At 39.8% G+C, this 12,608-nt stretch overlaps 1 protein-coding gene across 1 annotated transcript in view; it reads left to right on the top strand.

Moving 5' to 3' along the window:
• The first annotated feature begins 2,908 nt into the window (after window positions 1-2,908).
• The window catches only part of NSMAF (neutral sphingomyelinase (N-SMase) activation associated factor), a 31,111-nt gene continuing 21,411 nt past the window's right edge, over window positions 2,909-12,608 (top strand). The window contains exons 1-9 of the mRNA XM_010149042.1: window positions 2,909-2,913; window positions 5,882-5,971; window positions 6,068-6,146; window positions 6,231-6,298; window positions 6,387-6,423; window positions 9,074-9,124; window positions 11,561-11,632; window positions 12,169-12,216; window positions 12,343-12,395. Of these exons, the coding sequence (XP_010147344.1) occupies window positions 2,909-2,913; window positions 5,882-5,971; window positions 6,068-6,146; window positions 6,231-6,298; window positions 6,387-6,423; window positions 9,074-9,124; window positions 11,561-11,632; window positions 12,169-12,216; window positions 12,343-12,395 (503 nt within the window). The remainder of the gene's footprint in view (window positions 2,914-5,881; window positions 5,972-6,067; window positions 6,147-6,230; window positions 6,299-6,386; window positions 6,424-9,073; window positions 9,125-11,560; window positions 11,633-12,168; window positions 12,217-12,342; window positions 12,396-12,608) is intronic.

Here is a 12,608-nt window from a genome sequence, read left to right as displayed (position 1 = left end):
CTTAAGTGTTGGTGCTTACCTTTTGAGCTCAAACAGCTTCATCATACACTGTTTAAAAGGTTAACTCTTCACCAAATTCTGTGTTTGTCTACCACTGTGTGGGAATTGAAGATGTTGCAACACAGCAGCTTTTAAGGCCCTTCATTTAAATTTATTGGACAGTGGTGGTGTGACTACATTATACTGATTATCCACAGCCTCCCTCCTCCCCCCAGCATATACCCCCATACATGACAACTGTGCCTGAACAATCTTCCCTCTGTTTCAGATCCGGGAAATTCCTTGTGTCCTTTAAAGTTGTCTGCTTTTTTTTTTTTTTCCTTGTCTAATTTGCCTGCCTGTCATTTTGATGCTTGCTTTTTATTAAGTAGTCTAGTATGTTAGGTTCAGAATAGAAAAGAAAATGGTAAATGATCCTTGAAGACATGACTGTGGCTTACTGACTTTATCAGTCTGTTGCGAGCTATTAAATAGCATGGTGACCACAAAATTTGTGAACATAAACCTGTGAAATGTGTCTTTGTTAGGAAGCCAACATAAAAATATCCTGTAATATGCTGTAATACGTGAGTTTCATCACTTGATTTCAAAGGATTTTGCATGATCAGATACTTGAATTGCTTACCAAGGGCAGATACATCATTGCCTTTCTCCAAGTAGATTTTTAATAAATGCTAATTAAATCATTTATACTTAGGAAGCTTCAAGTACCAGTTGGGTTATACATTTTGAAAATGGATTAAAATGAGATAGTTCTCTTAGCATCATTTAGTGGCTCACACTTGATCCTTTTGCATTTGCCTGAAACAGAATAGGTTTTTTATATTCAATTAGTACTGTATTATAGGAATACAAGGTTTGGGAGCAGCAGGCACATATAGAAGATCCCCTTGCTTTTTTTATTAAAAAACGCAAGTGTTTCCATTAGAACCAGAACAGTTTTTCCAGACACTAGTTCTTACTAATAATTTAAAAGGAAAAAAAAAATTAAATACGATAATGTTGTCATACATTCCCAGTTAATACTTATTATTTGCTTTTAGGGGAAAAATTGCATTTGTTTAGAGGTTTTTAGTTTGTTTTTTTTTGTTTGAGGGGAATCAGTTGTGTTATTGAAGTTGTCTAGTCCTCACTGGAAGACCAGTTTGCCAGAGTAGTTACTGAGGCTGAGTGTTTTGATGTCTTGGGGTCAGACTTGAAGGCAAGGAAAGATAGACTGGGGACAGACTTGCTTAGCCTTACTTGGCTTGACATTGGCTTTGTGATCTGGCTGGTCTTCTGGAGCAGTATGATCAGTCAGAGGTTTACAGCATGTGCTGTTAATTTTGTTCCTTTCCTACTGGCTGAGGTTTTGTTTTCCATGTTTTTTTGGTGTTTTTCTTGTCTCATGCACAGAAAAATTAAATTACTATTTGTTTTCCATGTTTTTTTGGTGTTTTGTCTCATGCACAGAAAAATTGAATTACTATTTAGATCTATACCAAGCATGCATACAACTTCCTGTAATAGGACTATGCAGCGGTTGATATTATGTACGTTTTGGATGTCAGTCATCTTGATATCACAGGTGTCTTTGGAATATTTTCTTCAGCTCTTTGGATGCCCCATCCCTGGATGTCTTCAAGGCCAGGCTGGATGAGGCTTTGAGCAACCTGGTCTAGTGGAAGGTGTCCCTGCCCATGGCAGGGGGGTTGGAACTAGATGATCTTTAAGGTCCCTTCCAACCCAAACCATTCTATGATTCTAAGACACTCAGCCTAAAGTCTAACGGCTTAGTTGCATGTGCGAGATCCCCATTGCTTTAACTGTATAGCTGTTGTGATAGGTTTCCTGTTTTTTTCAGGCCTTCACAACACTCTGTTTGCCTACTGATGCAACATAGCAGAACTGCTCTGTTCCCTTGCTATCTGTAAATGCTTGTTAAACCTCCTTTCAAGCCTGAAGTATTGTCCTGTGCAGTGATGGCTGTCAACAGGAACCCTGTTGATACAATAACTATCAGTGGCTCTGTTTATTTATGTGGAAGAAGCGTGTTCTATGAAGATTAAAAAGCTCTGCCTGTACCATAGTAGTATCTGATGAAATTTGACTTTTCCTTTTTGTGAGAACCCTATGAACCATTAACATAGACAGATGACATTTAAATACTTGTGCTGTCAGGACTGATCTGATTTGAGAAATTCCAGAGGTTATTAATCTCCAAGGCTTGTAACTAGCAGTAACTTGAACTGGTCTAGATTTCTTCACCAAACACGACCAGTGGTTGAGATACAAGTTTAGTTCTACTTAAAGTATTGTAACTAGAACTTGAAGTCTTATTTGTAGAAATAAAGGTGAAGAGGGACTATCGTTGTGAGTGATTGAAAGAAAACAGCAAGAGAAAAAGAAATGTGGAAAGCTCCAGGGAGCTGGGACACACTGGTAATATCAGGAAAGAGTGAAACACAGGCTTGATTTTTGTACGCAAGCAGTTGTGCTCCAGGAAAAAGGCCATCAATAGTTCTTCTTAGCTTATGATGTTCTTTTCTTATGGTGAAGAAGCAGACAGTGACATTGTGTTGTTTGAGGGATACAGTATGGCCAAGAAAGGTGGAATTTGGAAAGGTGCAGTTTTTGGGGGAGAAGCTGTGGACAAGCCACGAGTTTGTCCCAATTGCAATGGGCACTTGAGAAGATCAGAGATTGATGATTGTATCTGAGGAGATTTGATGTCTGGCTCTGTCTGCCTGCAGAAGTGACTCATTGCAGCATGAAAATATAGGAAAATGCAGTTAGTGTAAATGGACTTGGAATTAGAAGAGTAGTAACAAGCACAGAAATGCTTGGAAGAGATGGCAGAACCACCTGGAAGACTCTGTGGAGAGCACGGGGGGGGAAAGATAAAATGTGGAAAATGCACTTGGCCTATATGACGTAAGATTTTTGGAATAAAACACTGTAACAGCTGCCAGCAGTACAACCCTTTTTCAGGACAGCAAAGCTGAGATCAGAAAGGGGAACAGGAGGTGACAGCGTAGGAGGTTGCTGGTGTCCAGCAAGCAGTTCTACAGTGATGCTGTCTCTGTAAATCTGGATGGGGAGTAGATGTGTGGAAGAGACACAGTCTAACAGCAAAATAGTAAACTGCATGCTACTAGTAAACATTGTATTCAAAAAGGAATGGGCCTACAGTTTCCTGCAGTACCTAGTTAGCCTATGGGAAGAGTTTACATCGAGTTTTTGCACATAGCTTCTGCCTTTTCATGGGGGGAAAAAAATAAAAAGTCATTTGATTTGGCTGGAGTGAAGATGATGCCAGGGAGTGTACCTCAAATCTTTCCCAGTAGCCCACAGCTGCTGGTTTTGGAAAGGTGAATTGGTGCATAAGGTGTTGAGTATAAAGGTACAACAGTTTCTAGGGGATGATTATCCTGAAAAATTTGAGAGAGAAGTCTTGGTGACTCTTCTTAGTTTATGTATTTTGGCTTATGTAAGCATGATGATGTTACTGTGAATAGCAGTCAAAGTTTTGAGGTAAAAGCATGGCTTACCTTGAATATATGAAGGATTCCTGCATTTACCAAAAACTTAAAATGAAAGTCTAGTAATTACCAGTGCTGCCAACAGGTGAATTTGGAAAAAGTATACAAATATGGGAAGTTTGACAAAAAAATAGGTGGAGATGGAGGAAAGAGACCAAGAGTGAAGAATGGTGGACGAAAAGCTGGACATGAGCCGGCAGTGTGCGCTGGCAGCCCAGAAAGCCAACCGTATCCTGGGCTGTATCAGGAGAAGTGTGGCCAGCAGGTCGAGGGAGGGGATTCTGCCCCTCTGCTCTGCTCTTGTGAGACCCCACCTGGAGTGCGGCATCCAGCTGTGGAGCCCCCAACATAAGAAGCTTATAGACCTCTTGGAGCGAGTCCAGAGGAGGCCCTGAAGATGCTCAGAGGGCTGGAGCACCTCTGCTATGGGGACAGCTTGAGAGAGTTGGGCTTGTTCAGCCTGGAGAAGAGAAGGCTCTGGGGAGACCTGGTAGCCCCTTCCAGTACCTGAAGGGGCTACAAGGAAGCTGGGGGGGACTTTTTACAAGGGCCTGTAGTGACAGGACAAGGGGGAACGGGTTTAAATTGAAAAGGGGGAGGTTTAGATTAGATATCAGGAAGAAATTCTTCCTGGAGAGGGTGATAAGGCACTGGAACAGGTTGCCCAGAGAAGCTGTGCATGCCCCATCCCTGGAAGTGTTCAAGGCCAGGCTGGATGAGGCTCTGAGCAACCTGGTCTAGTGGAAGGTGTCCCTGCCCATGGCAGGGGCATTGGAACTAGATGGGCTTTAAAGGCCCTTCCAACCCAAAACATTCTATGATTCTGTGACTTTCAGAAGAGAGTTCTATAACCAGGCGTTAGCAGTTTTCTTGGAAGAAAAATTGTGGGACCATGAATGTCATTGCTGTGAAGCTGTTTATTCTCTTTGTCAATAGTGCCTGTTCCCTGATGAAAGACAGTAAAGAGGATTTTTTTGTTTTCTAACATTTTAACATAAATTGTTTCTTAATGCCCTCATAAAATGCCTGTTTTCAAGAGGGGAGGGATAATGATAACGCTGGTTTGAAAAAGCAGTAGAGCATTAGGACAAAGTGGCTTGGACACACAAGCAGTTTGGAGTATATGGACCCATTGTTACTTGCAGTTACAGTAAACCTTTATTGTTATGTGCTGTTTAATATAACAGACACAACACAAATCTTCCGTCAACAAGATGTATTTTCCAATAGTGCTGTTTTTTCTATTGTGAGATACGTTTTCTTAATGAGCAGGCTGTTCGGTACAGTCAGTTCGTTTTGTGAACTCTCGACGTGTTTACTGCTGTTTGAATACTGCTCTGGGGACAGTTGGCATTTATTAGCATTGTCACGGGCATTGCTCATGAAGCACATCATGAACATGGTATAAAAAGCTCAAAGTGGGAATGTGAACAATGACTAAGCACTTCTGCAGATCAGGTTCCAACGCTGCATGCAAACAAGCTGTTGTACTTCCAACTTAAAGTGATGTGAAATGTTCCTGCTCCTCCTGCTGTGCCAATACCCACTGTCATTCCCTACTGCTGAATCACGCAGGTTCCTATTGTTAGTAAAGCTGGCAATTCTTAATAACCTGTAGCAGGCACTTTTTTTTTTTAAGTGGAGCTGTTCGAGAACATAGTTTCATGTTATATCCATTCTGGCTTATTTGTGTTTACCTCATACTAGCACTGGCATTACTGTGGTCCTGCAATTAAATACCTCAGAAGACTTCCATTTTTGGTTGTTTTTTTTTGTTGTTGTTGAGGTGTTTTGTCCATTGGTTCACTCCATAAACAGGCTTCCTGTGGACTTGAACTGGCACTGGTACAAAGGAGGTGCAGAAATGTGGTTGGAGAGGAGGGTAATGCTCCCACAGAGGGTGTCCATCAAATGACTCAGCTGCGTTGTAAAAATCATGGCCCTCTTTACATTTAACACTTTAGACCCATGTGGCGTTGCTTCAGCAAGATCTGATCTCCTCCATTCCAAGTGATTAGTTCCTGCCCCTTCTTTTATGTCATTGCATATTTTGACTGGCATACACTGATCAGGGCTAAACTAATGATTACAGGGAGGAAAACCTGCTAATGTTAGGATAGTTCCCACCTGAGATATATGAACAGAATAAAACATCTGATCTTATGTATATTGAAAGAGCATCAATTGATCTTCATGTTTACACAAATTTGCCATATGGGTTTGCTCTTTTAAAAAATACTTTAAATTCATTCATTCTTGGGACACGGCACAGAAATCAGTGAAGATTTCCCAAGCACTTGATTTATTTTATTAAAAATATGGTGGTTTCTTTTTGAATAAAAGGTTTTATTTGTTTGTAGGTTTTCACTGCTGCTTCTTAACCTGGAAGAATATTACTTTGAACAGCACACAGCTAACCATATTATAAGTAAAGGTTGCAGAGATGAAAGGTACATAACTTTTACATACATGCATTTGCTGGTGGTGTTCTAATCTGTAGCTCTAACACGTACATAACTGCTTTCCTTTCTCATTGTTCCTTTTAGAAAATTCAGAGGCTCTCTAAAAATCTGTTCGAAGTCAATTATTTTTGAACCTGATGACAATATCCAACCCATTATCAAGGTAAGCAGTGCAACTGCTTGATGGCTTAAGATTCTCTTTAAAAAGCTTTTAAGAAGGAGTATGTGTTTTTATAACTTGCTGCAGATACCATTGAGAGACTGCATTAGTATAAAAGCCCCAGAAGACAATGAAGCAAATAACCCTTTCACACGGTACGTGAATTTATGTTACTCTATATGTATGTATTTAAGTCTTTTTAATGTTGCAACACCCATCTCATACATCTTATTTACATTTTAGGGATACATCTGGAGGTATTTTGGTTTTATGTAATCAGGTAAGGCTTGCGTATCACATTCTTGATGTATAAGCGAGTGAGGTTAGCTTCTTTAAAGGTATCTTTCTCGGAGCTGGAGTCTTAGGGTGGGGAGTTAATTGGAAACAAAACTAATTTGTGTCAAAAACTTAGCATTAATGTGAAGCTGTTGATGCTGGAAATTTCAAAATGTTAATGATTTCATTAAGTCATTAATCTGATAAAGTGAACTTTTTGCACTTTGCATTTTATAATGGGTCTTAGGGCAGTTTTAGAATTGAATAAAAAAGGAAAATAGACTGAAATTAAATTGGTTATTAATCAACTTTGTTTTGATCTTGCTGTATTGCTTTCTCCTACTTTCTGCAGTGTGTAGTGGTAACGGCAAAGCCATCTTGCCCTTGCAGTTCAGCAAAAAAAGTTTTCATGTTTTTATTTCAGGAAAGAGCAGAGGTGAGGTGGGAAATGTCCTTTTAAACATTCCAGCATCTCTGTAAAATCTGTCTTTAGCAGTACCTAAAACTCATAGCCTTGCTCAGTTAAGTACTGCTGCAGTCAAAAATCAGCTCAAGCATTTAATATTGTCTGTGCTGGAGAAGTTTGTGGTCTGTGTTAATCAGTACATTTAATTACTTCTTGAAACTGCTTCTTGGAGAGTATTGTGTAGTCAAGGTTTTTTGGTTTGTTGGTTATTGTTTGTGGTGGGTTTTGTGTGTGTGTGTATTGAGTGTTTTTGAAAAAGATATTTCTATTTGTTCCATGCAACTGTTCCACCATACATCATAAGCATATGTTCTGAAGAACTAATGATTACAAAAACATATCATAGAAAAAGATTATTAACTTGTTATGGCAAGTGTGGTTAACACCCCCCACTTACCCGCTCTCCCAAGTGTAGCTTGCCAGTCATCCTTCTGTCTCTGGGAAAACATTCTGAAATACTTTGGTGGCATGACAAATGCTGTATTTTGTCTAAAAGGCCTAGGGATTTCGGAGTGTGAAGTCCTTGCTAGTTGTACTTATGGCAAACCATGATCTAATTGTAAATGTTTTTTCTAACTAGAATTTCTGCCTTGTAGAAAACCACACATAATGAATAATTGGAACATCTCAAAACATGTTTGCCTTTTCTTCAGGCTCAACAAAATACTATTAATGCATAGCTGAATAAGAAGCTTTGCTTTCCATAACAGACAACAGAAACCAATGGCTATAAAATACAGGAAATGGAAATAATAATTGGAGATTATTTCAGTGTTTTTTCTCGAGGTAAAACTGGGGGAAAATCCTCCCAAAAATAGGAAATTAATACAGGTGCTAAAGGTTTTGTTCTGCTTCCAACTTTTTTTTTTTTATATTATCTACTTTTTAATGCATTTTGGGGCTCTCAGTGTAGAAAACTGTTTAGTTATCCTGCAGAAGAGCAGTCTCAGTGTAAAGCAGGTGGGTCTTACTCTGATTCTTATTATCCTATGGCCTGATGCAGGTCTGTGCAAGCTAATGGCAATTAACGCCTTTCATCTGACATCATTTTTTCATGTAGCACTTAGAGAGGCACGCTGAGCCTGTAAGCGGCTGAGTGTACCACTCACTTTCTTCTGGCTGGACAGTGCTGCAAGTGGTCATGTGGTGACGGTCAGCTGGTGGGATGTGGGAAGGCTGTACGTGCCAGCCGGAAGACTTCTGGCTGGAGAATGGTACAGCATCTGTTCTTTGGAAAGTTTAATATCTGCTCTTGGTGTGAGGCTGCTGCTACAGTGCCTTGGAGTGTAGAGCCACAGGCAAGGAGCTAGCTGTAGGAAGCAAACCGAGGCACCAGGAAAGGCCCTTTGGTTGGCCACGTCTCCATAGGCCATGGAGTAGAAGACAGTTGGTAGTGCAGCCCAGCGTGTTTGGTGCAGTTCAGAACCAATCCAGAGTCTTATACTCAGTCCTGAGATTTAGCAAGTTTGAGCTTTCCCTCCAAACAGAACAAACCCGTGACTTATTTCTGGCTTGCCTTCTTTCAGACAACAGAGTAAGGCGTTATCCACAAACCAGAGTGTTAGCAGTCAAGTCTTCCTCTAGGAGTGGAAAGAATGTTCTGAAGGAGGAGGGTAGTTTCATGTGGGTTTTGAGGAGGGAAGATCCTCTCAGATGTGAGAATAGCATCAGAGAAACCAACTGCTCAAAAACATGCTGTTGGATGAGGGAGGAGATCTGGTGTTCGTGGTGGATGGAACTGGAAGCAAAATGTTTGGCAGTGGAAGAAGGGGTTCATCTGAGACAGTTTATACAGCAGTTTGCATTGTGAGTTACTCCTGTGGGGTAATTTCCATGGGGTCAGAACCCGAAGGGCATGAGCTGCCAGAAGAGGGGGAGTATCCTCCCCTTGAGTGGGGTTAGGCCGATGGCTGTGCCTACTGGCTTTAATCTTGAAGGTCATATGATTAGAATAAAACCCCACTAACAAACCGCAAGTAAGTAAGTATCCGAACTAAAGCGAACACTTGCCCCTCTTGCAGTTTGCTGCTATAAAAGGTCGTCGTTTATCTGGGGTAGCTAAAGCAGGGTATTGCCACCCAGTGTTTTGCTTGCTTGAACAGGGTTCTTGGATTCGTCTTTATCGGTACTTCTGATTTATTTTATTGCTTTTTGAAGACTGAAACTGTAAAATCCCTTATTCTTTCAGGTTTTTCTCATTAAAGAAAGAAACATTATTGCATCCTATAAAACAGTAAGAGTAAGTATATATTTTTCACTGTTCTCATCAAACTAATGTTTTGCAAGGATTTATGTTATTTCTGAAAGAGTAAGATAATTATAATTTGAGGAATATGACAATAAAACTTTTTTTTTTTTAAAAAAAGCAGTTTTGCATCTTGATAAAACAAGTGCCTGAATTCTTCCATAATGGGTTTGTGATACTTCTTGGAGGACATAGTGCAGACCTGACACTTGCTACTTACCTTGATGTGCAGCTCTGGGATCAACAGTCAGAGCTGTCAACTGGCTGCTGATATTCCGTGGACACTGCCTCCTGGCTAAACGGCTTCTCCTCCGTTCTGCACGCGCCTGAGATGAGAGATTGCTAATTGATATTTCCCAGCTGAGTGCTTCACAGTTCAAAGAAGTGGCAGATAAGGCTACTCACAGCAGAAATTAGAGTTTACTTCTGGTTGCTTTCTGCTGATGGGGTGGGTCTGCTCTGGTGCTGAGTCTGGAGGCTTCAAGGCACAGAAGCAAGGGGTTTTTCACCTGGAATGCGAGATGGGTTAAGACACAAAATGAAAATGCAGAGTCACTGAACACCGTATGTGCCCAAGAACTGAAACATAGAATTCTGTTTTTCAACGTACTTTTTCAAGTAGTTTCAAGAATGATGGAGTCCATAAATACACGTTACTGTAACGAACAGCAAAGTGGCAAGAGCTGGTCTCTGTTCTTTCAAAAACTGCTTTGGGTTGGTTTTGTGATTAGATCTGTCTCTAAGCCAGGATTTTTGATTTTCTTTCCTTAATGCCATTAATTCTTCATGTGTTGAACCTGTTTTCTATTTGAGCCCTCCTGTTTTCTGTTTTCACCTCTGTGTGCAACATTTATTAAGTGTCATACAAATACCACATTGCCAACAGTGAAAAAGAGAAGAATGAAAAGAGCCGTTGGCAAGGCTTTTAATTTTATTTTCTCCTAAGTCAAGACTCATTCGTATCTAAAACATTCCTGGTGGTTAACCATCACCATTTACTTCACAAGAGTGCAGCCATATTTCTGCATATTAAACAAAGAAATCTAGTTTGCCTTCAGTCACTTCACATTTTTTTTCTGTTGCTACTAAATATCTTCTACTTGAATTGTTGCCAGCTCCAGATGCATCATGGAGTGCTGGAGTTTGGTAGTGCATCTTATTTTCTATGTCTTGCATTGATTGTTTAGCATCTATTACAAAATACTGAGCTATTGTCTCTGCCTGTGGCCGGAGAGCTACAGAGAGAACCCTTCACAAAGCTTTTACATTGTTGGCTGTAAACAAGCCTTGTAGACCATCCACTTCTGAGAGCCGTGCTTTCCCTGTTGAAGGAAAATGGTGCTCTGTGTGGAATGTCACAAGGATTTTAGCTAAATTGCTACTGAATTTCTTGTCTCCCTCTACTCCAGCTCCATTTGCTTCCTGAAGCATGCTTTCCTCTTGGGTTGCTGTCAGTTCAGCTCAGATCACATACACGACACTGAAGATCATCTAGGTTACCATGTCATCTTTCCATCAGTTTTAAACTAATGCAGTTGTATCCACGGACCAATGTGTTGGTGTAGTCTTACTGTTCACTTTAAAAAAAGCAAAAGTCTATTCTGAAAACTTGCAAAACTCTACAGAAATGTGTTGAGGCAGCTCTGTACTACATTCAGGGGTCATCAAGGGATCCCACCACCACCTTTGCTAAATACGAGTTATGTGTGAGAGTTAATATCAGTTGATCCATGCATGTGCTTTTAAATCAAAACCAGAAATGTGTACTATGAAACAACACTTAACAAAGCTGGGAAAACTTTATGGAGGAAAAAATGAGTATGCCACATATGCTGGGTGATGTGTTAGTGAGGTTTTTATAAATGACCAGTGAAAACAGGTGGGGATTGGATTTGGGATCTTTTCAGCTCAAAACTATTTATGTAGAGGAGAACGATAACTCTTCTAGCCTAGTCTTTAAAGATTTGATGGGCTGGCATCTTTTTAGATAAAAGATATACAGTAATTTTTTTAATGTGACATGTTATTTACTAGTTCTGTATTTACATGTGTTTGATACTGAAACAGACAGAGCAGGTACTAGTTCTATTTACATGTGTTTGATACTGAAACAGAGCAGGTACTAGTTCTACGTTTACTGATGCTTACACTATATTAATGTGTTAATTTCAAAGGTGTTATGTTGCATTGTATTAAATAACAGACTAAATACTGCACCAAGAGCTTGCCACAGGGAAGATATGTTTGTGAAGGAAAAGAAACCAAAGAGGTTTAACATCTCCCTTTGGAATGTTTCAGATATACTGCAGTCTTGGATAGCATACTTTGACCAGGTTTTAGAGTATTTTGATTTTACTTTTAACTTTTTTTTTTTTTCCCCACTGAGCCTTGTTTTAAACTCATTTGTAGTAAATATAATTTTGGTTTTAGGGTAGAACAGAACACTTATTCCAACTGGATGTTTCTGGGAAACTAGGAGATGTTGTACAAACTCTACATCAGGTATGTGGTTATCTTACTGTCACTACGCATTTCATCACAGCATCTTTTTTGAGTTAATGGAGAGCTTGCTTTAAATATTTGTTCTGAAAGTGAAATTCTTGGAGTATATTTTTTTTAAATGTAGCAGTTGAACACAGCATCTCGTTCTAAAAGCTGTTGTAATCTACCCGTATTGGCTTATATTATGCTAGGTGGTAGTATATAGCCAAAGTAATAACATGACAGTAGCAATGAGCAAACATGTCCTACTTTTAAAAAGAAATAATAATAGCTCTTTTTAATACTCCATCACCATGAATGCTACACCCCCCACCCCCAGTTTCTATTAACTTCTGAGCTGTGTGGTGGATGCCCCATCCCTGGAAGTGTTCAAGGCCAGGCTGGATGAGGCTTTGAGCAACCTGGTCTAGTGGAAGGTGTCCCTGCCCATGGCAGGGGGGTTGGAACTAGATGGTCTTTAAGGTCCCTTCCAACCCAAACCATTCTATGAATCTATGATCTCTCTGCTACTTTTCTTAAAGCTCCTTGTCCTTTAGCTTTACAGGGCTTCTTGTCTAGATAAGATGGGAGATCAAGCTGCCATGGTAAGTATCTGGTTATTTCTGATACCACTGTTCAATAATGAAGTTCTGATATCACTGTTTAGTAATAAAATTCGAATTGCATTTAAATCATGGACCTTTTTAACCTTTATTTTTCCTCCACATTAGATAACCGCTATATTGCAGTCGCGCTTGGCTAGAACTTCATTTGACAAAAACAGGTATCTTTCTAGTCACTTTCTCCTGGGAAATGATTTTCAGCTTGTTGGTTGATTAGTCTACTGCATGGCACTTAATAGGTGCTTGTTTGGGGCAGCATAATCTTTCTAATTCAGAGTTATCATCTTTATATTCTGAACCACCTGTAATGGAGAATGGGAAATTCTGTGTTGTGAAGATGAATATGTTACTTCTTTATCTCTCCAAACTGTTCT

Source organism: Eurypyga helias, unplaced genomic scaffold, assembly GCF_000690775.1.
Source record: "Eurypyga helias isolate BGI_N326 unplaced genomic scaffold, ASM69077v1 scaffold14720, whole genome shotgun sequence".
Taxonomy (NCBI): Eukaryota; Metazoa; Chordata; class Aves; order Eurypygiformes; family Eurypygidae; genus Eurypyga; species Eurypyga helias.
The sequence above is the reverse complement of the archived record's forward strand: the minus strand, read 5'-3'. Positions and strand labels throughout refer to the sequence as shown.